General features: G+C 32.3%; 4 protein-coding genes across 7 annotated transcripts in view; 2 read left to right on the top strand and 2 right to left on the bottom strand.

The window, feature by feature from the left end:
* Nucleotides 1–24,922, bottom strand: part of LOC126770370 (uncharacterized) — an 86,595-nt gene that overhangs the window by 10,500 nt on the left and 51,173 nt on the right. The window lies entirely within an intron of this gene.
* LOC126770346 (VPS35 endosomal protein-sorting factor-like) lies at nt 14–12,372 on the bottom strand. Of its 3 annotated transcripts, none has more exons than XM_050489718.1 (18): nt 12,006–12,372; nt 11,092–11,179; nt 10,899–11,003; nt 10,655–10,796; nt 10,390–10,559; nt 10,090–10,262; nt 9,592–9,931; nt 9,283–9,458; nt 9,009–9,112; nt 8,660–8,841; nt 8,164–8,310; nt 4,932–5,101; nt 4,181–4,343; nt 2,730–2,901; nt 2,493–2,632; nt 2,070–2,238; nt 856–1,121; nt 14–274 (listed from the first exon to the last, which is right to left on the bottom strand). In XM_050489718.1, exons 1-18 carry the CDS (start codon nt 12,023–12,025, stop codon nt 197–199), a joined length of 2,805 nt encoding a protein of 934 aa, XP_050345675.1. In that variant the 5' UTR covers nt 12,026–12,372; the 3' UTR covers nt 14–196. The 3 variants fall into 3 exon arrangements, with proteins under 3 accessions (XP_050345675.1, XP_050345676.1, XP_050345678.1); XM_050489719.1 differs by having other exon boundaries at nt 10,390–10,544; nt 12,006–12,371; XM_050489721.1 differs by lacking the exons at nt 10,899–11,003; nt 11,092–11,179; nt 12,006–12,372 and having other exon boundaries at nt 10,390–10,555.
* On the top strand, nt 13,781–17,215 carry LOC126770364 (mpv17-like protein). The gene is made up of 4 exons (XM_050489760.1): nt 13,781–14,160; nt 14,251–14,393; nt 14,504–14,635; nt 14,801–17,215. The coding sequence occupies exons 1-4, from the start codon at nt 14,031–14,033 to the stop codon at nt 14,987–14,989; spliced, it is 594 nt and encodes a 197-aa protein (XP_050345717.1). The 5' UTR covers nt 13,781–14,030; the 3' UTR covers nt 14,990–17,215.
* On the top strand, nt 19,364–24,749 carry LOC126770342 (tectonin beta-propeller repeat-containing protein). 2 transcript variants are annotated; one of them, XM_050489714.1, is made up of 6 exons: nt 19,364–22,396; nt 22,485–22,681; nt 23,115–23,324; nt 23,532–23,618; nt 23,743–24,064; nt 24,241–24,749. In XM_050489714.1, the coding sequence occupies exons 1-6, from the start codon at nt 19,591–19,593 to the stop codon at nt 24,417–24,419; spliced, it is 3,801 nt and encodes a 1,266-aa protein (XP_050345671.1). In that variant the 5' UTR covers nt 19,364–19,590; the 3' UTR covers nt 24,420–24,749. The 2 variants fall into 2 exon arrangements, with proteins under 2 accessions (XP_050345671.1, XP_050345672.1); XM_050489715.1 differs by lacking the exon at nt 24,241–24,749 and having other exon boundaries at nt 23,727–23,788.

Genomic DNA, 24,922 nt, shown 5'->3' with positions numbered 1-24,922 from the left:
TTCAGTATTTCGTTTATTAGGTACCAAAAATTGTATATGATTACAATACAACTCACACATTATAAATATTATATTAAGATATTAAAGTAGCACAATACAAATTGGAATGAATAAAGTATACCATGAATAGAAATATTTATTCTATGTAATAAATTATACAGTCACTTAAAATAAGATCTAAGTATTAATATAATATTTAAGTTTCGTTCAGTTTATCGTATAGATATCGCCCCTTCTCGCTTGTATCCCGTTCCAGAGCTGACAACAATGTCTTCTGTAACAATACAATATCTTCGTTTTATAATTACTTTACTTCAGATTACAGCATGTTAAACTCTAAAAAACTTATTTAACTAACTATTGCAATAAAAACTACTCAATCATTTAACTAAAAATATTTATTTACTACGCAAAAACCTTTTAAAATATGGTCTGTTTGTAAATATGAGTCATACTGTTTTGATTTTATTTTTTAATTTATGCACAAAAAGCCGAGATGGCCTAGTGGTTAGAACGCGTGAATCTTAACCGATGATCGTGGGTTCAAACCCGGGCAAGCACAACTGAATTTTTATGTGCTTAATTTGTGTTTATAATTCATCTCGCTTGACGGTGAAGGAAAACATCGTGAGGAAACCTGCATGTGTCTAATTTCATTGAAATTATGCCACATGTGTATTCTACCAACCCGCATTGAAGCAGCGTGGTGGAATAAGCTCAAACCTTCTTCTCAAAAGGGAGAGGAGGCCTTAGCCCAGCAGTGGGACATTAACAGGCTGTTACTGTACTGTACTGTGTGCATACAAACAAAATCAGATAATAAAAATACTGTGACTGTTATTAACTTCAACTCACCGCGAACTTGTTGTTAGATTCTTGTAATTTTTGGGATAAAACCCATAAATTAATCGCCAAACTAGTCATAGAACCTTCCTTAAGATCGCCCCTCCTAATAATCCGCCAAAACAATTCCAATGCTAAATTGTACTGTTTATTCGTTTCCTTTGCATCGCCGAGCGCTTTCAATACAACGAGCAATTCTTGGCAAATATTTGTAGCGTGGTTTTCTAAGACATCTATGAACTCTTCTTCTGAACCATATAACTCGTCGTTAGAAATAACTTACCGAAAATAAATAACATAATATTAATATTATAAAAATACTTCACAACGGTACAACTTTTACGTTAGGAATGATAATTTTTATGTTAAAACATAATTGTTTCCTCTATAATTTAACACACCGGTTCGATATTATTGCGGACATCAACAGAGCTGTTAATGTCATTTTGTGAGAAATTTTAACAGATCGGACGTTAATTTAGCCAACTACGTCGACTATAATTATATTATTAAGCCAAGCCAAGCGAAAGCCAAATTACGCGATTATTCTCGCGGAATCCAATGCTAGTAAAATCAGAGTAAAATAAAAACACATTATACTTTTCAATTGTCATTTGACACCAGTGTCTGCTGTGACAGCAACAGGTTTTTCAGTGACATAAAAGCGTCTACATATCATTCTAAAAACATTACTTTCCTAATGCAACATGGAAATCATGTCGTGCAGAAAAAAAATCCTTAGCGAACAATTATAAAAGCCCCAATATTCCATAAACAAGAAAAAAAAACACAGATGAAGAAATTATAATATTGAAATTTAATACATTTATTTAAGCAATATACTCCAAAATAGCCGAGATGGCCCTGTGGTAAGAACGCGTGAATCTTAACCGATGATCGTGGGTTCAAACCCGGGCAAGCACCACTGAATTTTCATGTGCTTAATTTGTGATTATAATTCATCTCGTGCTTAACGGTGAAGGAAAACATCGTGAGGAAACCTGCATGTGTCTAATTTCACTGAAGTTCTGCCACATGTGAATTCTACCAACCCGCATTGGAGCAGCGTGGTGGAATAAGCTCCAAACCTTCTCCTCAAAAAGAGGAGAGGAGGCCTTTAGCCCAGCAGTGGGACATTCACAGGCTGTTACGGTACGGTACGGTACTCCAAAATATCTTTGGCCTTGTAGTGTCTCTCTTATATGCTAAGAATAAAAAAATAATACCTCCATCTATATGATAAATGTATTTTTCTTGCGTTAAATTGCAGAGTAGATCCAAAGTCCTGAGCAGTAAGGTGTAATACAGGGGATCAGTTTTTCTCCAATGTATTCGTTCCATAGTTTTTATAAATCCACTTAGAATATATGCCTTGCAGCTACTATCCACATTGTCCTGAGATACATACGTTAAAATAAGTTTTCTATACATATAATAAAATTGTAAAATCGGCTTGTTTGTTTGTACATTAAACATATTTTCAAAGTCAATAGAATGAATTTAAGTACTTAGTAGTCACTTTGTACGGTACGTTGACGAATGTATTTATGATATATAATATATATGTATAAAATGCGCTTAATATTATTATAAAATAATGATAACGTCCTATGATATTGGCATATATACATATTGGCACCAATACTCACTGGTAAAATGAGAAGAGTGGAGAGAAAATTGCTAAGGAGACCTTTAACTTTAACGTGCGTAGGTTTGTTCTGTCCGTCTTCTTGAACATAAAGGGGAATGTCAGGAATCAAGCTTACGAAAGCTTTCAAATTCGCCTCGGCTAAAAAACACGGTTAATATTAGGTCAAATACCTCCCGCCATAGAGCGATTCGAATTAGTCATCCATAGTGTGTGATGAGAGTGAATCGCGGCTCACCCTGTCCGACGCAGGCGACCAGCAGCGCAGCGTGCGCGCCCAGCAGGTAGAGCTGCGCGCGGCACAGGGCGCACTGCAGCGACGGCACCGTCACGAAGCTGTAGGCGGCGCAGGCGCGCGACAGCCAGCGCGAGCGCGACGGCCGCGCGCGGCTCGCCAGCGCGTGCACCGCCTGCGCGGTCACAGCAACGTTACGGGGCGCTCGCGTCGAGCCTTTTATATTGGTCTCTGACGTGAGTGTTTTTAACTATCGTTAGATATGAATGCAGGCAAGTGGTCCCCCTGATGGTAAATGGTCATCCTGACGGTCAACGGTCCCGCTCACGGTGGCTCTATCGACTTCTGTTATTTAGTCATATCATGTTTGAAATGTTAGATTTACAAACCGAAATCATTAGTAGACCATTTGTTATATATATAGCATTAAAATCATTATATAAGTCTGACGCTCATGTTACCTGTTTTACTGGTGGTAGAACTTTGTGCAAGCTCGTCTGGGTAGGTACCACCCACTCATCAGATATTCTACCGCAAAACAGCAGTACTTGGTATTGTTGTGTTCCGGTTTGAAGGGTGAGTGAGCCAGTGTAATTACAGACACAAGGACATAACATCTTAGTTCTCAAGGTTGGTGGCGCATTGTTGATGTAAGCGATGGTTAACATTTCTTACATGCCAATGTCTATGGGCGTTGGTGACCACTTACCATCAGGTGTCCCATATGCTCGTCCGCCTTCCTATTCTATAAAAAAAAACCTTTACATACAAAATAATTTAAGGACAATCATTTAATGATGCCTCCACATCATCAAACTGTGGAATGCTATTCCCTTTCTCGTCTTGTTCCTCAAAAAGGAAATTATTATATTTGAAGAGGGTTAGTTTTCGTCACTTTCCGGCTCGGTATTAATAACTACTGATGCAATGACGGATGCGCTTATCACCAATATCAAAGGTAAGAATGGGGTAGTGCTACTCAGAGCGGAACACTGCGCAACAAACGTTGGAGGTTTATTACGTGGACCACGAAGTCAGGTAACCTTTTCAATGCGAGTAGTAATGCTTTACGGGGAATCTGCTTAGAGGGCCATAGGTTTCCTTTGTGAAACCGCCATTATCCAGAAGAAGTCAATGAAGGCCCCTCCCGCGCATTGTGCGACGTGCGCGACGTGTCCAGAACTTAAAACATAGAACCTGCCTTTGGGCCGTGGGCACATAAAAAAGAGGTATTCTGGCTCAGATGGCCATGAAAAGAACATCATTCGAGATAGTTTTGAGCTGTTAAACACTCCAGAAGTGGAAGTGTGGGAGGAGAAATATACCTCTAGTCTACCATTCTGAAAGTTTTATTTTCGTGAAAAAAAAAACGAGGGTTTTATTCAAATCTGCAAGAAACAACATAAAATAACAATAATAATAATAAGTTCGAATTGATAAATGGGTTTACTCACGTGCACTAAAGTTTTAAGTACGGAATCGAGTTTAATAAATGCAGATCGACACTCGACGTAAAAATTCAACTGCTCCCGCGCGTCGTCTTGGTAGGATACCGTTTGAATGTACTTATTAATTAGATCTGAACTTATTTTTAACTCGTCTTCCACGGTTACCGCACTGAAATAAAATGTTTATTTCACTTTATTTGTTTAGTAAATTATTCATATCTATAAAATGAAACACAGCACTGGTGGTAGGGCTTTGTGCAAGCTCGTCTGGGTAGGTACCACCCACTCATCAGATATTCTACCGCAAAACAGCAATACTTGATATTGTTGTGTTCCGGTTTGAAGGGTGAGTGAGCCAGTGTAATTACAGACACAAGGGACATAAAATCTTAGTTCCCAAGGTTGGTGGCGCATTGGCTATAAGCGATGGTTGACATTTCTTACAATGCCAATGTCTAAGAGCGTTTGGTGACCACTTACCATCAGGTGGCCCATATGCTCGTCCACCTTCCTATTCTATAAAAAAAAATAAAAAAAAAAAAAAAACAGCAATGTTTTTACTATGAATTGTTTTGTACATATATTTATATCTTATGAATAGACTTAAAAATCAAAATATACTAACATAGAGTCGCTGCACTTTAAAATATATAATGCATTATATATTTTTTATAAATACCTACTTCTGTATTAATATAAACAAATATATCAACAGCCAGAGCTTTAGAACAATGTATATTTGTATAGGATCGCTTACTTGATGGCCTCGTGGAGTATACTGCAAAGTCTCATCAGGCTGGCAATAATAATATGATCTTCTATTTGCACCGAGTTGCATCTTTCGAAGAACACGAGGAGTACGGTTTTTGCCATCATTGTGCGTGCATTAGACGTTTGGACCAATTCCACGAGTGGCATGAAGGCGTCCTAATTAAATATAATTTGTACATAACAAATCTTTCAACTTTTATTTAAATTTAAAGACTAAAATAATCTTAGTCCAGTATTTATCTTTTAAAATTTGTTTTAGTTGTTTTTTATACATCGGTTATGTTAACTTCTACTAATTAAGTGTATGTTGTGTTGAGAATTTTTAGCAAATGACTCGTTAAATTTTAAAATTTAATGTCAAAATCGCCGGTCATTCTGACGCCAAGATGACCGGCCGTTCCGTACAACGGCTTCGTATTGTGTAATTGTTTTTAAACAATCATTTAATTCATATTTGCTACGTAAACACACATTTTTATGAGATCACTAACGCAAGAGATAAAGATTATATTAGGTCTTTACATATGGAATTAGCGTTTTGTCGTACTGACCACTTTGATCTGAAATATCTCCTCTTTGGTTAAGAATTCCAAATTCAAATTTATAAATTCATTTAGCTGGTACATTTGAGTTTTAAAAGCAGTCATTAATTTGTTTTTTTCTCATTATTTTTTTCTTTGGCGTCGCTTATTACCGCACAATGGAAAACATGAAATATCGGTATATTTACGAATACGAGTTCTACCGTGGTCCTAGTGCTGCAGAAACAGCTCGAAGGATTAATGATGTGTACGGCGCTGGTGTCGCAAAAGAAAGCACGGTACGTTTTTGGTTTCAACATTTTCGTTCTGGAAATTTCGAACTACAGAACCAACCCCGTGGACGGCCGGAGACCAAAGTGGAAAATGAAGAATTAAAGGCTATTGTGGAAGCAGATCCATCACAAAGCAGAGATAGCTGCAGGCTTCGGGGTAAGTGATAAAACTGTATTAACTTATTTATAACTTAGTATTACTTGAAGCAAATCGGGAAAGTAAAAAAACTTGAACGATGGGTACCTTATGAATTGAGTGAATCGAACTTGCAAACACGCGTCGACTGCTGTGTTACTTTGCTCAACCGACACCAAAAATGAAGGGATTTTAAATCGAATCATTACTTGTGACGAAAAGTGGATACTGTACGATAATTGAAAGTGCTCGTCGCAATAGTTGAGCCCTGGAGACCCAGCCAAATCCTGCCCCAAACGAAAATTGACTCAAAAAAAGTTACTTGTGCGTGTTTGGTAGACTAGCGCCGGTGTCGCTTACTACAGCTTTCTAAAATCTGGCCAAACGATTACGGCAAATATCTATTGTCAGCAACTGCAAACCATGAAGGAAGAACTAGCTGCTAAACTACCGAGATTGGTCAATCGCTCTAGGCCAATGCTACTTCACGACAACGCAAGACCACACACTGCACAACGAACAACCACTAAGTTAGATGAGCTACAATTGGAATGTCTGCGACATCCACCGTTCTCCCCGGACCTTGCTCCAACAGATTACCATTTTTTCCGGAATTTGAAAAACTTCTTACAAGGAAAAAATTCAACTCCGATGCGGCAGTCCAAACCGCCTTCAAAGAATTTATTGATTCTCGCTTTCATGGTTTTTTTAGTAAATGGATCAATGAACTACCTATGAGATGGCAAAAGTGCATAGATAACAACGGTGCATACTTTGATTAATTAAATATATTTTACAAAAAAAAATTGACTTAATATTCCTCTCCCTTACAAAACGCCAATTTCATATGTAAGGACCTAATATTAGCGAAATATACACACCTATAATACACGCACGCACATATATAATATACGCACCTTTATATGTCCTGTATAAAGGTGTGTATAGACTGGTGAAACGGTGAACTTGAGTTCAGAATGACCGGCCATTTTAATTTTTTTTTTTTTTTTTGTTAATGATTTAGGTACCAAATATTTAAACAATGGTACTAAATAGTACTAAATGCTGGTAGTATTTTAAAGCTGATCTGTCACTTTGTACAGTCATTCTGATGCACGCGAAACTTTCCTGAATCTGACTGATAACTTAATAAATCTTGATCTTTAAACAAATGAAAATAAAGTGTCCTAGAAAAATACAAATAGACTTTAAAGTTAGTTTGTTTGTTATGCTTTCACGTCTAACTACTGGATCATGAATTTTTCATACACTTTGAAATTGCATACGTATTATCAGGTTTACAGAAAACGACAAAGCCGCGGACAGAAACTAGTTATTGATATAATTCTTTATGAAATTCTTTAGAAAGCAAACGTGTGAACTACTATTGGTTTTATAGTTTCGTATAGTAAATATTAATATCAATGAGCTAATAAGAATTGCTGTTAATAATATTTGCTAAAACAGTTATAATTAGATTGCCTACGCAATTGATTTTGGGATAACAAATGAGTAAGTTGGTAGTTACGACATTCTATCTTTACAGTCGAGTATGGGATGAATTATAAACTCAAATTAAACACGTAAAGCTTGATGAACTGGACTCAGATCTTATAAAGTGAGTATATACTAGGACATTTACTAGTAACAGAACATCGAGCATTCGCTGTTTTTAATTTTCCTCGAACAACACTTCGAACATGACGCTTGATATTTTGTTACAACCTGATTTTACAAACCAACGATGAATTATTTTATCGAGCAAAGTCGCGGGTGACATTTCAATTTTATAATGCAATTTTGTTCGAACATAGAACACATAAATGGATTTCAAAATATTATTGCTGACACGTTATCACGAGTTTCGGAGATTAACATGCCATCTTACATCGACTACAATGCTCTTAGATCTTTTAGGCCCAGGAAGAAGATAAAGTATTACGAGTTTTATTAGATCTAAAAAAATATGTTTTTTAATATAATACATCAAGATAAACACAGCACACGCGATTTGTTGGTCTTACATTTCAGTAAAGAGTCTACGGTAGGAAGAAATGTTACAGGTCAAATGCTCACTCTCCATGAGCATACGTCGTACACAGCGTGGAGCATTTGCAAGAACATTACACTACATGTAAATGCTTTAGGGTGCTAGAATGCACACAATGCTCATTATGTGTATTGTAACATTCGTAAGAACATTACGTTACACTAAAATGCTGAAGGTATCTCTACTCACCTATAAATTTTATGAAAGAAACATCTTACCATCAAAAAAAGTTCCTCAACATCGGGAATAGACTTCAACATCCTCTTCACGACTAACTGTATTTGCGATGAATAATCATCAATCGGTTTACCGCATTTAATCATATAACGTATTGTACCACGTAATAACATATTTATATGCTGAGCCTGTAAAGATTGATATTGATAAATAAAATTTTTATTAGTTTTTAAAGACATAAACATAAGAAAGCCATTTGCAGTATATTATAAATATTATTACTTGATCAGTTAAGATTAGAACAAATATTTACTGTTTTATAAATTGTTTTCGATTGAATGTACAATTCAGTCTTGTTAATTCGCTTGAATAGAAATAAACTCGACAAAATAATTCGAATAGCAGATTTCAAGTTTAAAAACTATCTATCTGGCGGATGAGATTGAAGTTAGATATTTTTAATAGGACCCCAATTAAATGAATGGCACATGCCATATTGAACAGAAATTATATATATTACAGGTCTCCTCGACTCACCGATAACTGAGTGCAGGCAAATTGCATCCATGGCTCTAACACTTGCAGGAAATTCGCCGTCGACTTCATACTGTTCACTATTTTCCACCAAGTTTGACTCAGAGTTTCAGAAGAAAGCTGACGATAAGCGTCGGCGTGGCAAAGGTGCTCTCCGAACGAAGTCAATATTGGGCTCAGGAGAACTGCGGTCATATTTTAAATAAAAACTCTTTAATCATAGTGAATTTCTATGCCGGATAGTAAATGTCTTAGTAATCTTAGCTATTGAGGGTTTATATAATCCTTCAAAAAAAACACGAATATATTTACAGTTTATTATAAATAAAAACGGACCTTTACTAAAACTTACCCATGTGTTCTGCTGATTTTTTTATAATATCCAGAATAGCTGATGACTTTTTTATAATATTTGGAGAGTCAAACCCTGATACTAAGCAATACAGTAGCAGCTCACTGAAAGAAATTAAATTATTTACATACAAAATACTTATTTCATTTCTTTAATTACTTACAAATACGAAAGTAAAATTTAAACCAACAATAATAAATATAAGAATAGAAAACTAAACATTATGGATTTTACTAAAATTAAGCGTAAAATAGAACTTATTCCAAATATTCACCTGTTTTCGGTTTTGTCACACAACTGCAACAGTTCCTCCAGCAGTGTAAGTTTACAGGGAATGGTGTTTAATGTTCCATGAAGTAACCAATCTATAGCCGGGATATAAAGACTCAGGTACTTATCAGCTGTCAATAGCTGAGCACCAAACTTTTTAGCCATGGCTGGTTGAAAAATCTGCCAAATATTTTGTAATAAAATTTGTGATACCGAAAAATAAACAATTAAATTGAAAATGCATAGTATATCCATTGTATTGAAAAAGTTGTACAAAATATAATACAGTTTTACAATTCTAAGTCGAACATACCTGTTGATATTCCTCCAGAAACTCCTTCAGATTATCATGAAAATAGCATTCACTCTCCTTTCCATATAAGGCAGAAGCTACTTTACACAAATATACTCGAACATAAATGGCAACGAGAGGATTTCCAATGCCTCTAATCATTGTTATCAGTCTAGCAATTGCAGGTTTTATTTCATCTTTTGAAATAAATATGTAACATTTCAATAAGGCCATTTCCATGTACAAACGTGGAAGTAACTCTCTGATTGAAGCCATTTTAAACATCCAGTTCTGGCATGTCTCCCTAGCCGACTCGGGAACCAGCCCTGTATCAATATCCTCCAGTTTGACAACTTCGTCTCTGAAAGATATTTATAACTACATCCGCTATTGAACATATATGCACTATATCTCCAGCATAGTTGAGTAATCTTGGCTAAGAAAGGCTACTGTCGCCTGTGTAATGTAAAAACTTCTATTTAATATCTAAATTTGTAATAGTTCTATTTAAAAACTTACCCAAAACTCTTTTTCTTAAGACGATCGAAAACCAAGGCTCCAAAATTATCCAATACATCAATTATCAACACAAACTTGCTTGGATAGAATTGCATGACGCTTATATCTGATAGCAACTTAGAACATTGAATAGCAATTTTGAAAGCCTTTACTCTTTGTTCAGTCTCCCAGGCCTACAATAATAAGAAAAAAAAAACAATTTGACATCTCCACTCAATAAAATGACACAAGAAAGGCAACTTAACTTTAATTCAGACAAAATTCTATAATAATTTTGTCGTGCAATATATGAAGTTATACCTTCTTTATTTCATCATCAAGCATATGAATTTTAGTCACAAACTCTTGTTGGCTTAATCCCATTGTCTTTCTAACAGATGATTCATCAAAATCATCAAGTTGTTCCAATCTATGTTTTACCTTTTCATTAAGGTTAGATACCTGTCTCAAAAGAGCTGAAAAAGAACTAACTTAAAATAAAAAAAAAAAAACAAGAAAAAACAGGATTAGAAATTTTTTAATTTTAAAACAGTATAAATATAAAGTAGATTAATTTATAACAAACTTTTTTCGCCACCCGGTAGATAACTACTGATAATTGTTAATTTTTCGCCTGTTGTGTATTTGTTTAAAATAGCTGTACGTTTGACACTCCAAGTTTTGCTGTAATTTATTGTGGCATCATTTTCTACAGTTGGTTCAGAGTTCTGAAAGCAAGAAAATATGAGATGTTAAAAGTGATTGATCATAGATGAAATAATCAATACTTAATAGGTTTGAAAAATGTTGGAAATTTCCATAAAACTTACATTTTCTAAATTCATTTGTTCAAATCTTAACAATGGGTCTAATTCTTCAAATGGAGAACTCCATTTCTGAAGGCTTTGTATTAAGCTTTTGTTTGAACTATGTTTCTGAAATGGAATATATGTGAAAACCATATCATAGATTGTGATAATAATAAACAACAAATTTCCGAAAATAATACTTTTCAATACATACTAAGTTATGAACTTCAACTCGTAATGGATGATTAGTAACTTCCAAACTAGGATATTCATGTTTTTGTTTTTCTTTCTTAGCAGAACACCTGAAAAATTACCATTACATTTATTATAATAATATAGCTGTAATGTATGAATTTAACCTTAACTATCTAGCCACACTAAAACCACCCATATTATTTATGTCAATAAAGACACAATAATGCATCCATAAACATTCTCTTCATCATGAACAGTGTAATGTTTATGCTCTGCAGAGCTCATAAGTGCGTGCAGTTACAAACTGTGAGTTACAGTATAAGGGACCAAAGGTAAGTAGTTTATTTCACGTTTTACTTTGGTTCATTGTAATTGTTTTAGTACCAAATGACATTCAATTATGCAATCATTGGCACTGGTTAAAGCAAGACATTTCTGATGATGAAGAATCTGATAGACTGTATGACTAGTAGTAGTGTGGACATAAATAGAGATTTTGTGTTGAAAGGAATTTTAAACCAAAAATTGTAAGATTTCTCATCATAAAATCTGCTCTACCCAACATGGTACTGCAACTCATTTTGGTACCAGGTAATATTGAGATACTTTACAAATGATGTGGATTAATTGCTACAAAAAACTATGAATTGGTTATTTTACAAATTTGTAGAAATATATTTTTTTATCTTTACTAGAATGATTATTCTATGTAGAATAATCATTCTAGTAATTTGTATAAACATGTATTTATACAAATTACTCAGAAGATATAACTATTTTGCTTGATAGATCTCATTTTCTAAATGATGATGAGATGATGTTATTATTCATAGTTGAATACATTATGTTCAATTGTTTAGATTTATTTTTCGGAATGTGATATAAGTACGTCAGCTAAGTATTTAAGAGTTATCTATGAAACTATTCTCGTACCATTTATAATAAGTAGGCATTTCTTTTTTTTCAGGTAATACACGATCAACACAGCATCGATGACGGTAGATAGTTGGAAAATATTTAATATTTCGTTATTTTCTTAAATATTGAATTCTCATTACTAGTTAGACGCCAATTAAGGATATTGTTTATAGAGTTATTACTATAAGCTAACAAAGCGACGATGTTTAATTATGCAGGATGCACATAAATACACATAATTAATTGTTTGGTTAATAGTTGTAATCACAAAGTGTTCCGCAGTGTATTATTTATCTTATTTGCACTAATCAATAATAAGTAATAACGTTGTTTCAAAACAATTTAAATGTCAAATGTCTTTTTTTTGACAAAGTAAATTCGAAAATAAAAATATCTAAAGCCTCCAATACACGTTGGACCAAATTGCTGACTGAGCATGGGTCATAGATAATATACTATACTACTAATATCATGGCATGGCATAGGTCACAGTACTCTTTTACTTATTGAGCCATTTTGGTCAAAATTGGCATGTAATGGCCAACCAGCTTAATATCTATTAAATACCGATATAAGATATAAGGGTAAGTTATTCTGTAATAATGTCAAGAAAGTTCCGTCTCCTAAAACGTAGGGAATAAATATTTTTTTTAATTTGTTGTTACGCGCTAACAGAAATATTTGTATTGAGCATTAAGCCATAATTTTATAATTGGGTTACGATGGAATAGAGATTAAATCTTAAAAAATATTTTGCAAAATATCCAATATAATATGAAAATGCTATGTTAGACATGATATTTTGTATACAAGTTTTCAGCCATCAGAGGTACTGAAATGACACATGGTACATAACAAGAGGGAGCCTCTTTGAACGTGAGCGATGCCGTGGGTTTGAACAAGTGTAGTAAAAATGTTGAAACTGTAGTTGAAGACTTGACAATTTAATTTAATACCAATTTTATTTAAGATCAAAACTTTAAATAATCTATATTCTCAAAGATTGCTCGAATTTTTAATTGCATTCTATTTAAAACAACGTATAATATATCATAGAACTTTAATGAGTTTAACATTCAAATGTTACAACTTTAATACTAATATATAGGTATGGGAGACAAGTGACAAATTATGACATTTGAAACTGTCAGTAGCAATGATAGCCATTGATGCCAACTTGGGGATTTTCCCCCAAATTTAGGGCGAATCAAGATGTCCAGGGGTTTTTTAGGGGGTACATTTATTTAGGGGGGTTTTTAAGGGGGTCTATTATTCAAGATTTTTTTATTTTCCTTAAAAAACGCAAACCCAACAAACAAACTGAACCAAATTAAAACTAAAACTAAAGCGGCTATAACTGAAATATCAAAAAACTATAATATATTGAGATTGAAATAATAGCTCAACGGTCAGCATGCTTGTACACGGAGGAGGCCTGGGGTTCGATTCCTGTAAAAAGTTAAAGTAATTTTATTATTTTTTTTCAATTGACGTATCTCTTGATCACCTGGCTAATACAATTATTACATTTATATACCATGCGACCTCTAAATGTGTAAAATGCACCCGTATAAATACAACATCTATTTTATACTACTTGAATGTATTTTGAATTTGTATATGAAATTATCTCTCAAACCGAGTGTACAAAAAAAAATTTAGGAAATTTTAATCGATATTTAGGGGTATTTGAAGTTGTTTCTAGGGGGAACATTCTCTAAAAGTTGGCATCACTGATGACAGCAGCTGGTGCTGATAGTTTGACAATGTCATTGTCAAGAAGTGTACAAAGAATTTTCAAAGGATTGGTGAATAAAACATTCAGCCAGTATTAATTGTAGCCGGAAGTAAAATGTACTTTAGTATTATGAACGTGCTAAGTTTAGAAGATATCTATTTTAATGTGTTTAACAAAATATTACTTACACGTGCTACATTAAGTTGGCACATTATCAAAAAAATTAACGCTATAAGTATTTCCAAAAATAGTTAAAGGTTATAAAATATTTTAGGAGTTTTGTTATATAATTGTCAGTGAAAATGTCTGTATTTAGTAAAAACATCATTGTAGCCTTTAAAAAGTATCCTGTTCTTCGAGGAATGGCATCATATGGTACTATTTGGCCAATTTCTAGTTTTATACAACAAACATTTGAAGGAAAACGATTTGGTAAGCTTCAAATTAATGTTTAAAATATTATTGTCTGACAACATTACTATAGAATCTAAAATACTTCCACATACATATTTATATTTGCAGATTCTGATAATAAGTATGATTGGTTAAGATGTGCTCGTTTCGGTTTTTATGGTTCCTGTTATGTTGCTCCTACACTTTATACTTGGTTAACAATTGCTAGTATAATGTGGCCAGGAAATACCATTAAAGCTGCAGCATTTAAGGTAAATTTGATAAATACTAATATCATGAACAATAAATGTTCATGGTGGTGTTCATGGCTTCCTTTTAAATTCATCTTGAATAATCTAAATACTTATCTATATTTTTGCAGACATTTTTTGAAACCATTACATATACTCCATTTGCAATGTGCAGCTTCTACTTTGGTATGAGTTTATTAGAACTCAAAACTTTTAATGAAGCAGTTGCAGAAGTAAGCACAAAATTCTGGCCCACTTATAAGGTACTTTATCTATACTTCTTTAAACACCATATTTCTCATATATATACTTCTATAAAATTTAAAATTTGATCATCATTATAGTTAATTAATTGAATTTTAAGACCATTTGGTTTTTAGTTGTGTTAACATATGCGAGATATTAATATTTTTTGAATGTTATTGCAGGTAGGTGCATCTATCTGGCCAGCAGTTGCAATGATTAACTTCTGTTTAATACCTGAAAAAAATAGAGTTCCGTTTATTAGTGTCTGCAGTCTCATTTGGACTTGTTTCTTGGCTTATATGAAACATTTAGATAAAGACAATATAGCTTTAAAATCTGAAAAACAATCTGGTCAGTTCTTTACTGCATAAGAAAATATAATTTACATTTGTTATCATGAAATATGATGGTATATTTCATTAGCGTTTAAGAATAGATTTTTGTTGTAGGACTTTTGACTAGATTAAATAAACTTAAAGTAATCTTTAGTAGCACAAAAACAAACCCTTTTGTTAGCCTATGTTCTTACATATCTACTTATGTAGGAAAATGGCTAACAAAAAAAATTAGGAACTTTAGTAAGGGCCCTGTGCAATATGCAATTATTATGCAATTGGTGATAATTAAAAAAATTAAATTGGTGATGCACTTGGTGATAATTCAAAATCTCCTAGTAAGCTTTTGTGGACATAATTCAATATATAGAGCAATTTATTAATATATAAAATTATTTTAAGTATTTTTAGCAGTATTAGAATTTGTTGAAAATTATACTTTTAACATCTCAGTATACAAAGTGTGTAATGTGAGTATTACCTTTAATATGTCATTTAACAAATTTCCTTTACACACATTCTGACCTCGACTTCAAAAGTACAGTTATATTAAGCAAAAAGGTATGATATGTTATTTTTTATTACAAGTATACTACAATATTATATAAAATTATGATAATTTCTAATGATGGTTTACATTTTAAGGAATTATAATATTATATTCAAATATATGTAAGTCAAATTAAGACTAGAGTAGTGAATTAAAAAAGGAAATATCTTCCATACTTTTTAAAATTAGTATATTTCTCATCACAATATTATTATTTACATCGGTGTAGCTTATACATAAAACCATTTTGTTTAAATGGGATGGTCTAAAAATATAATGTTTATTGTTGCTGTGTAAAACTGTTTTTACACGGCAACAATTTATAAAACCTTAATTATTAGATGTCTTAATAATCTTAAAGATTTACATGTGATTTCTACAATACAGGTATTTGCAATTAAATTGCATGTTAGAATAATGTATATTTTACATAGGTATTTATTTTTAAAGTATTTTTATGCATGAACATGAGAATAGAGAATATTTAGTAAAATGACAATAAAATGTTAATATAATAAAACAATTTAACACAGCAAAACTCCAGTGTAACTTAAAATTAATTAAATGAATATATTAATTGTATAAGTATACACTACAAATGATTTTATTAATAGTATAAAAAGTTTATAAAATTGTTGTTGTAATCATTATAGACACAGAGTTCTAAAATCTTATTACCTATGTATAGGTAATTTTTACCATAGTTATCATACAATTCAAGCATGGTTCATGTTGCCATTCACATTTAAAAGGTGAAATATGGACAATTATGTGGTTTTATAATTTTGATTATTATAATATTTGGTTTTTTAGTATTATTATATAATTTTGTTACAATTTATTGTACATATATTATAATTATGCCTTTAAAAGGCTGAACAGTTCCTAAAATAAATAGTTTTTAATGAGATAATAAAATGTTAGCAAAAAGTGTGGAATTGTGATAAAATACAATTAATTGTAGGTGCCTACTTTATAATCTTCTATTGCCTGTTTTCATTCAATTTGTGGTAATAATCTCACTTTTTAAGCACTGTGCAATTTTTTTATAACTATAACATCATTTTTAAAATAATGATATATACAAATATTTGTATATTGATACAAATTAACTTATGAAGAAAAATGCTTACCTCCCAATATTAATATTGTTATCAAGCGCCACTAAACTAATTTAATTAAAATATTCAAATGCTAATAACTCACTATCAGAGTGTATATTATGACTTTAACACTCTTGATACTGCAATTAATTAATTATGATATGCATGTATTTTATATTCTAACCTAATAATATTGGTCGATAGGTACTTAGTACCTACCAAACTAATTCGAATAGCACGACCCCTACTGCGATAGTATTTAAAAGCGTGTTTAAGAATGACTACAAAGTGACAGATCACAGTAATGTCAGAATGACCGGTCATTGATGTTAATGATTTAAGTAGGTACCTAATATTGAAGCAAAGGTACCAAATGCGGGTAGTATTTTAAAGCTGATCTGTCACTTTGTACAGTCACATTCTGATGCACGCTGAAGATTAGATAATAGATTAGCTACGCTTCATAGGTCAGTTGAAATAAAAATACAAAATCTACATAAAAAAATATTATAGTTCTTTTATTTCTTGTTGTGTTTAAGTCATATGTTTAGTATTAGTTACTATATTATTTTAAAGTAAACAAATGATTGATTAAAATATTTTGATGAATTTTATGCGTTTTTATTCTACAACATTTCTACAAATTTTAATTGAAATAATTTCTAATATGGCATGGGTACTGTACGTTGGCGATTTATTTTTTATTAATTTCATTTTACGTATTTCGTATAATTAAAAATAGTGTAATATATAGAGGTTACAACACAGTCGTTGGCACATACCCAATTATTAACACATGACTATTACATCCAAAAAAAAGAAAAAAAACATGTTTTAAATTTAACAGTTAACTGCGTAAACAGAGAAACTAATAAATTGCGAGACCGCAAAATCGTGATTGAGACAGAGATAGTGTATCAATGCGTGCGTATAATGTTGCCATAGTAACTGTATTCCCTGTTGTGGAGGATATTTCTTTTCAGAATTTCAAACAAAACGAGACGCTTATTTTATTTATAGTTAACAACATGACATACAATAATTATACACAATAAAGCCTTTAATAAATACATATAAAAATTAAATATAGTTACTGTACAAATTATGACCGCGAAGAATATTGGCAAGAATGCTAGCAGCATTTCTTTTTTGCGAAAAATTAAGCATTTCCTCTATCACCAGTAGAGACAATAAGACGGGGTGTAATAATTTTGATAAAAGTTTCAAATTAGAATGGAATGTGGAATTAGAAGTACAAATAATAAATTAAATAATAAATTTGGTAAATAATAAGCACCTTCCTGTAAGGATTCTATCTTTTTATCAGTAAAAGGTGCAAGGGTATCGTTAGAGAAAAAAATACGAGCTGCGTTCTTAAGATCTCCATCCATTGTTTTTTTTAACAGTCAAAGAGCCATCTTTGGCAATCAATTATATGAAAATGTGAAAAGAATTTGCCATGCCGAACTACATTTTTGAATTACATTGGATCAACCACAAATATTATTACATAATTCTTCGATCACAAATAGGAGAAAAAATACATTTAAATAATATATAAATAGATAAAGAAGCATTATAGGCTATTATTAGACTTCATGTTTATTTGTTTATATTGTCGAGTCAAACGCTGGCAAAATTTACTTGATAAATAATAATATGATAAAAACTCGACAAATCCTAATATCTTAAGAATTTTTAGGTGACATAACCTTCCGTCATGCTTATCTAATCATTGTATTAGAATCGTTTTCTAAATATATATACATAAAAATAATAAAAAATTAAACAATAAACACAATAAACGCACCAACCGTCAATGTTTGTTTCGCTACTTGAGTAGCCAACCTTGATAAAACTTTACGAGATGAGGGAAAAAAAATGACAATTGTGTCACTGTCTAAAACATGTGTAACGTAATTTTCATTCTCTTTCTTGTGTAAGTGAGAATAAAATCGTCATTGAGTTTATTAGTTTCTCTGTCTACGTTTAACTGACACAACTATGGTTTCATACACAAAAAAATTGTATGCGCATATTTATCGAGTCTACCCCGCATATGTCTTATCTACGAAAGAGACCTTAAAAAGATGGTTATGAGTTCGTAATGAGATAAAAAAATATTGCTGACATAAAAAATGCCTTTAATTCTTATAATAATTAATACTACAAGTATTAATTATACTTAACAAGTATTATTAATTCCACTATTTTCAGGAAAGGTAGTTCTCACTTTTTGAAGTCAATTTAGCATAGCCTACTGTATACATTAAATTCATTATAAGATAGTCAATACCAATAGATAAGGAAAATTAAAAAATATATACTATATACTTCTTTAAAATTAGCAATTTCATTTTAAATTTGAATTTCTTGTTTTTTGTCTACGTATCGTACTTGATTGGGTATTCAAAAAAATACTAGTAGTATTTTAAAAATACTACTTAATACCTCCCTTCTTCAAATGCGAGCGATTTCGCGGGAACTTAATCTAAAATAAATAGATATTATTGGAAAATTTAAGCCATATAGAGCAAAACACAGTGGATCTATTCATTATGTTTTCCTCAAATTTAAGTGTGATTAAAATATGCCCAAATTTTGGTAATAATGTTGAACTTGAATTTATTGTCTTGCTTTGTATAATTGTTATGGTAGAGAGCCTATTACATAGTTATATTTTTTTTCTGTTGAAAAATCTATGTCATTGTCAAAGTTTTGTAAAATTGTCTTAAAAATATTAGGTACCACCTAGAATCTCGATTACTCAAAGAACAACAAAATTAATACACATACATACAAATATAACTAGATAACAATTACACATAATTTCTTAATGACTTACAATTTATTATAAGTGACTGCAAGTCAGATTTTATTTTAAATATGTTTTACATGTTTGAAGTGTTTTCATCAATAATGTACAAACATCATATTTGAGTTAAATCGTAAGGAACGCCCATATTACATACTTGGTTTACAAAATGAGTAGTAATTCCCTTTTATTTGCAATAAATAATGAGGGCAAGGTTTACGCTCTTTCTACGAGTGGGTCTTGTTGGAGAGAATTTATGTATCTTGGTTTAGAATTTAAGACGTTATCAGCAGTGCCACACTTTTTATGGGCAGTGGGTGGTGATCGACAAATATACTTACATGTTCATGGCTTAGAGATTCCGATTAGAGTCAAAGAAGAATCATATGAAAATGAAAGATGGCTTCCATTAGAAGGTTTTAGTGGAAGACTTTTGCCTACGGACCGATTCCATTTTTCTTCTCAAGATGGAACAAAAGATAGATCGATTGACTATATTAGACTGCCTTCAATGGCGTGGCAATGGGAAGGCGATTGGCAACTTGAGCTAACATTAGATGGCCAACCACTAGACCATGACGGATGGACTTACGCTGTGGATTTCCCTGCACAGTTTGGCCCAGTGAAACAATGGAAGTCATGTGTAAGGCGAAGAAAATGGATTAGGTATAGAAAATTTAGTGCTATGAATTCGTGGTGTGCTATTGCACCTCTTCATAAAGATCCAACTCAAGAGCCTTTCATAGATATAAGTATCGGTGGAAATCAAATACCATATGCCTCTGCTGGTACCTTGGCTGTTTGGGCTATAACTGCTCAAGGACGTGTCATGTATAGGGTTGGTGTTAGTACAACTTCACCTGAAGGTTTAAAATGGATAAATGTTAGTATTCCACCAAATTGTGACATAAAACAAATTTCAGTTGGGCCGACTGGCTTAGTATGGGCACTACTATGGTCAGGAAGAGCAATAGTAAGAAAAGGTGTTAATAAAGACTGTCCCTCTGGTGAAGCATGGTTGGAAGTTAAATCACCTCCTGATACCAAATTAACTTCTGTATCAGTTGGATATAATACTGTTTGGGCTGTTAGTTCTGATACAAGAGTATGGTTTAGGAAAGGTATAGAAGGAACCCTAGCTGGAAATTCTGAAACGGCTTCAATGGGGACTGGATGGTTAGAAATAAATGGAAACATGATACACATTTCAGTAGGTATTAATGATCAAGTATTTGCCATTGGAGAATCTAATAAAAGTATTTACTGGCGTTATGGAATAACACCTTCTGAATTAACTGGCAAGAGGTGGAGAACAATACAAGCAAATATGCAACTTAGCCGTACATCAAGCTCAACTAGTATAATTTCATCATCATCAAATCCTAAACACCACAGTTTAAGTTTACTTAATGAAACTGTTCCAGAATTAAAAACAAACATAAATTTACGTAATTCCTGGGAAGAGTCACATTCAGCACCTATTGAAAATACATTACCATTGAAGCCATCGAAAGAGATACGACCAAAGAAAAACTCAAATGTAGAACATATTGATTTATCTGGAAAAAGCTATGAAACAACATTGAAAAATCCAAGAGCTTGGAGTCCAGTTAGAAGTGTTGGTTCTGTGGTAGGAATGGAAGCTCAACCAGACAGTGACAGTAGTGTTTTCGATTTAGATTCTGGAATGTATTTTGATGAAGAAGTGAGCCAAACTGCTTGGGGAACTTGTGATGCAACATGGACATTTATAGAAGCTGGTGCTTGTTCTATAGATGCTGTTCAAGCACCACATTGGTTTACAGATTCCAAAAACGCTTACAATACTGATATAACGGCTAAATGGCGATTCCAAATTCTTGATTCATTAAAGAGTAGAAATATTTTAGATGTTGACTACAATAACTATGGCTTAGCAATTGAAATGAAAGGTTGGACTCGAAGTTGTGAAGCAAGATTAGTGTGCGAAAATAATACTAGTGAAGATTCTATTTTATCACTATATTGGCATGCTTCAGAAAATACCGGAACATTATCAGTTTTTCAACCAGATGGAACTATTAAATTTATACTTAATTTAGGTGAAATTACTAGTATTATGACATCATCAGAACCTGGTTGCCCTAGAATTACTTTAACAATTCCACATCAAAATCAAAAGATTATTAAAATTCAATTTGTGTCTGAAATGGAGCAAGAAGAATGGTTAAATGTCTTAGTTGACATTTCATCACAGATTAATGATTTATGTGGGAAACCATCAAACCATTCTGCGTGGGTTGTGACTAATTCTGGTGATATACTCAATTGGGATCCAAAACCAGCAGAACACAATACTGATAAAAATGGCTGCTACACAAAAGAATTTCAAGTTTTTGGTAAAGATATTATAAAAGGCTTTACAACAACTTTGCACAATAACTTTCCACCTGGAACTGTACTCAACATGACAGGATGTTTATTCGACGAAATTAATCGATTTCACATTAATTTGCAAGGCCCTGAGGTTAAAAAACAAAGGCATAATATAGAAACTGAAGTGACTGAAATACCATTACATTTCAATGTTAGATTTGATGAATCAACTGTTGTTTGTAACACAAAAAAGTCTGGTTACTGGGGAGTAGAAGAGCGACATGTGGTCCCATTAAAACCTGGTCAAGAATTCTCAATTAAAATAACATGTGAAAGTAATGGATTTATAATAAATGTTAATGAAATCCACTTTTGCTCTTTTAAGCACAGAATAAGTCCAGAAAGTATTACATCTTTATTAATTTTGGGACCATTAAAGTTATACACATTAGAATACAGTTCTGCTAGTGCTATTATTGGACCTGATGAAATGATCTGGCGTATGATGGGGGGTTATTTGCGAAAGGTTGAATGTTGTAAAAATGGGGTAATTTGGGGAATATCTCATGACCATAGAGTATGGGTTTATACAGGTGGTTGGGGTGGTGGTGTTCTTAAAGGTGATTATTTATATTCTATATAGCTATAAATATCTCTGTTTTGGTAATATAAGTTAATTTTGATATCAACATGTTTAACTTCTTACAGGGATTGGAGGTAATGAAGGTATTCATGCAATGACAGATACACAAACCTACTGTGTCTATGAAAATCAAAGGTGGAATCCTTTATCTGGTTATACTTCTACTGGCCTCCCAACTGATCGCTTCATGTGGAGTGATGTAACAGGCAAACATAAAAGGACCAGGGAGCACACAAAATTACTTAGCCATCACTGGCACTGGGTAATAGCTTCTAATCATTGCGATGTTATTTTGTTTAAAGATAATCGATTAAATGATGCTTCAAAATACATTTAGGATTAAAAGAATACATTTATGAAATTCTTTTTCATGGTATTAATGGAAATAATACAATGATTGTGAGGATTTGGACACATGAATGGTTTTACTAATTGATAATAATTTTTAATTAAATTTGAAAATTCATGAATATACATCACATCTTTACAAATATTTAGCAATATGTTGCCTTTTTGCCCCTTTTTTTAAGAAAATTTTAAGTAACACATTCATCCTAAATTATTTTGAGTATTGCTGTTGTTCTGTTTACAATAAAAAAAACAATGAATAATTCCTCAAGTCAATTAACTAACCTTGACTATCATATAACAGATAAAAGACAAAGTCAATAATAACACATAATATTTTTCAACAGATTTCTGAATGGATGATTGACTACAATACTCCAGGTGGAGTAGATGGTGAAGGTTGGCAATATGCAACAGATTTTCCAGCTCCATACCATGGAAAGAAAGTTTTCACTGACTGTGTTAGACGTCGAAGATGGTACAGAAAAGCTCAAATAGTCACAGAAGGTCCATGGGTTAGAGCTGGCAGTACTGCCTTACTTGATGTCTCTTTATGGGTTAGTATAGTAGTCATTGATATAAACAGAAAATTATGTAATTATTTTTGGCTTGTAATGTAAAAATACTCTTTATTGTACATTATATAGTCACGTTAACGCTTTTACCGCCGGCTACCGGAATCTGTACCCAAACGTATTTAGTATGTATTAATATTTAAATAAATGTGCTGAAGTAATGTGCCATAAAATTCGTATTTATTTTAGGCTTATGAAAAAGAAGTATCTGTATGGGCTATAACATTAGCTGGTGATGCCATTTATAGGACTGGAGTCACAGCAGCTACACCAACGGTATTTATAAAATTAATTTATCAATTTCAATATCTTGTTTTATTTATCAATGTTTTTGTACAATTTTGTATTAACTCACACAGAAAGTTTTTTTTCAAATTTCAATAGTGAGGATATATTTTAGGGTCTTCATTGGGAACACATAAATTGCCCCCATACACTTGTTGCGATAAGTACCGTCAACAATTTAATATGGGCTGTAGGTCGAAAAGGAGAATTGTACTTCAGAGATGGTGTGACAAAAGAGAACCCTGGTGGTTCAAATTGGAAATTAATTGAAGCACCTAAATACACCTTCCCTTATAGCCAAAAAACTAATATTGGTGCAAAGTTGGTATCATTGTCACAGAACTCAGCATGGGTTATTCTCACTAATGGAATTATTGCTGTAAGAACTGGCATAACTAGTAATCTGCATGAAGGGAAACAGTGGAAATATTTAACAGGTAACTTACAGTTTATCTGTTATTACTCTAAAAGATGAAAGCAAACAATTGTGTTATAACATGAAGTAGAGAACGAGAAGTAATATATTTTTTCATTTTGATATAAGGAAGTTTAAAAATCGCTTAACATCAATAATAATATAAATGTATAGTTATAATTAAATCTATCATTGCAGATTGTGAATTACCATTTAAACATGTGTCGTGTAAAGAGCAAGAAGTATGGGCGATAAGAAATGATGGCGTACTTCAAAGGCGCCTTGGCGTAACAGCGGATAACGTGGCTGGCATCGCCTGGCAAGAAGTTCATTGCGGACCCTTAGTTCATGTCTCAGCGAGAATCTGTTCATCTTAATTATAAACTTTTGACGGAGTATTGCTTGTTTATTGCTTTAATTATTCATATATTGTGCATGCGTTGTATTTAAAAAAACATGAATACTCTAATCTGACGGCAGTTATATAAAAATGCATTCCTTAATTATTTAATTAAATTTTGTACCTTAGATATTTAAGCAATGTTTGTGATATTCTTTGTACTCCAAAGTCGAATTTTCAAATGACATATTCCAAAAACTGCTCATTATATTTTTAGTTTATTATTAGCACATATTATAAGATAAATGATCTAGTCATAACATTTGTTTCAAGTTCCTTTGTACTTAATTTTTAGTTTTATAGCTACATTAAATCATATTATACAAATTATTTACATATAGCATGATCAGATTAATGAATAAATGATATTATGATAGAAGCCATTGCTTGTTATTTAAAAGTTAGGAAATTACGATACCTTAACTTTAAAAAACTTATCATTTTACTGAATAGTTAAATACATACTAACATTTCAATCAT

The sequence above is a fragment of the Nymphalis io genome, chromosome 8 (assembly GCF_905147045.1).
Source record: "Nymphalis io chromosome 8, ilAglIoxx1.1, whole genome shotgun sequence".
Taxonomy (NCBI): Eukaryota; Metazoa; Arthropoda; class Insecta; order Lepidoptera; family Nymphalidae; genus Nymphalis; species Nymphalis io.
Note: the sequence above shows the minus strand (reverse complement) of the source record. Positions and strands in the feature narration are given on the sequence as shown.

Excerpts from the sequence above, each read along its gene's own strand:
- LOC126770364 (XM_050489760.1), top strand. The coding sequence starts at position 14,031 with ATGTCTGTATTTAGTAAAAACATCATTGTAGCCTTTAAAAAGTATCCT. Across the intron at positions 14,161-14,250 it reads ATTTGAAGGAAAACGATTTG|ATTCTGATAATAAGTATGAT; the intron begins GTAAGCTTCAAA and ends TTATATTTGCAG. Across the intron at positions 14,636-14,800 it reads AATTCTGGCCCACTTATAAG|GTAGGTGCATCTATCTGGCC; the intron begins GTACTTTATCTA and ends ATGTTATTGCAG.
- LOC126770346 (XM_050489718.1), bottom strand. The coding sequence starts at position 12,025 with ATGCCTACTTATTATAAATG. Across the intron at positions 11,180-12,005 it reads ATGCCTACTTATTATAAATG|GTGTTCTGCTAAGAAAGAAA; the intron begins GTACGAGAATAG and ends GTAATTTTTCAG. Across the intron at positions 10,797-10,898 it reads AACAAATGAATTTAGAAAAT|AACTCTGAACCAACTGTAGA; the intron begins GTAAGTTTTATG and ends TCTTGCTTTCAG.
- LOC126770342 (XM_050489714.1), top strand. The coding sequence starts at position 19,591 with ATGAGTAGTAATTCCCTTTTATTTGCAATAAATAATGAGGGCAAGGTT. Across the intron at positions 22,682-23,114 it reads TTAGCCATCACTGGCACTGG|ATTTCTGAATGGATGATTGA; the intron begins GTAATAGCTTCT and ends ATTTTTCAACAG. Across the intron at positions 24,065-24,240 it reads ACAGTGGAAATATTTAACAG|ATTGTGAATTACCATTTAAA; the intron begins GTAACTTACAGT and ends CTATCATTGCAG.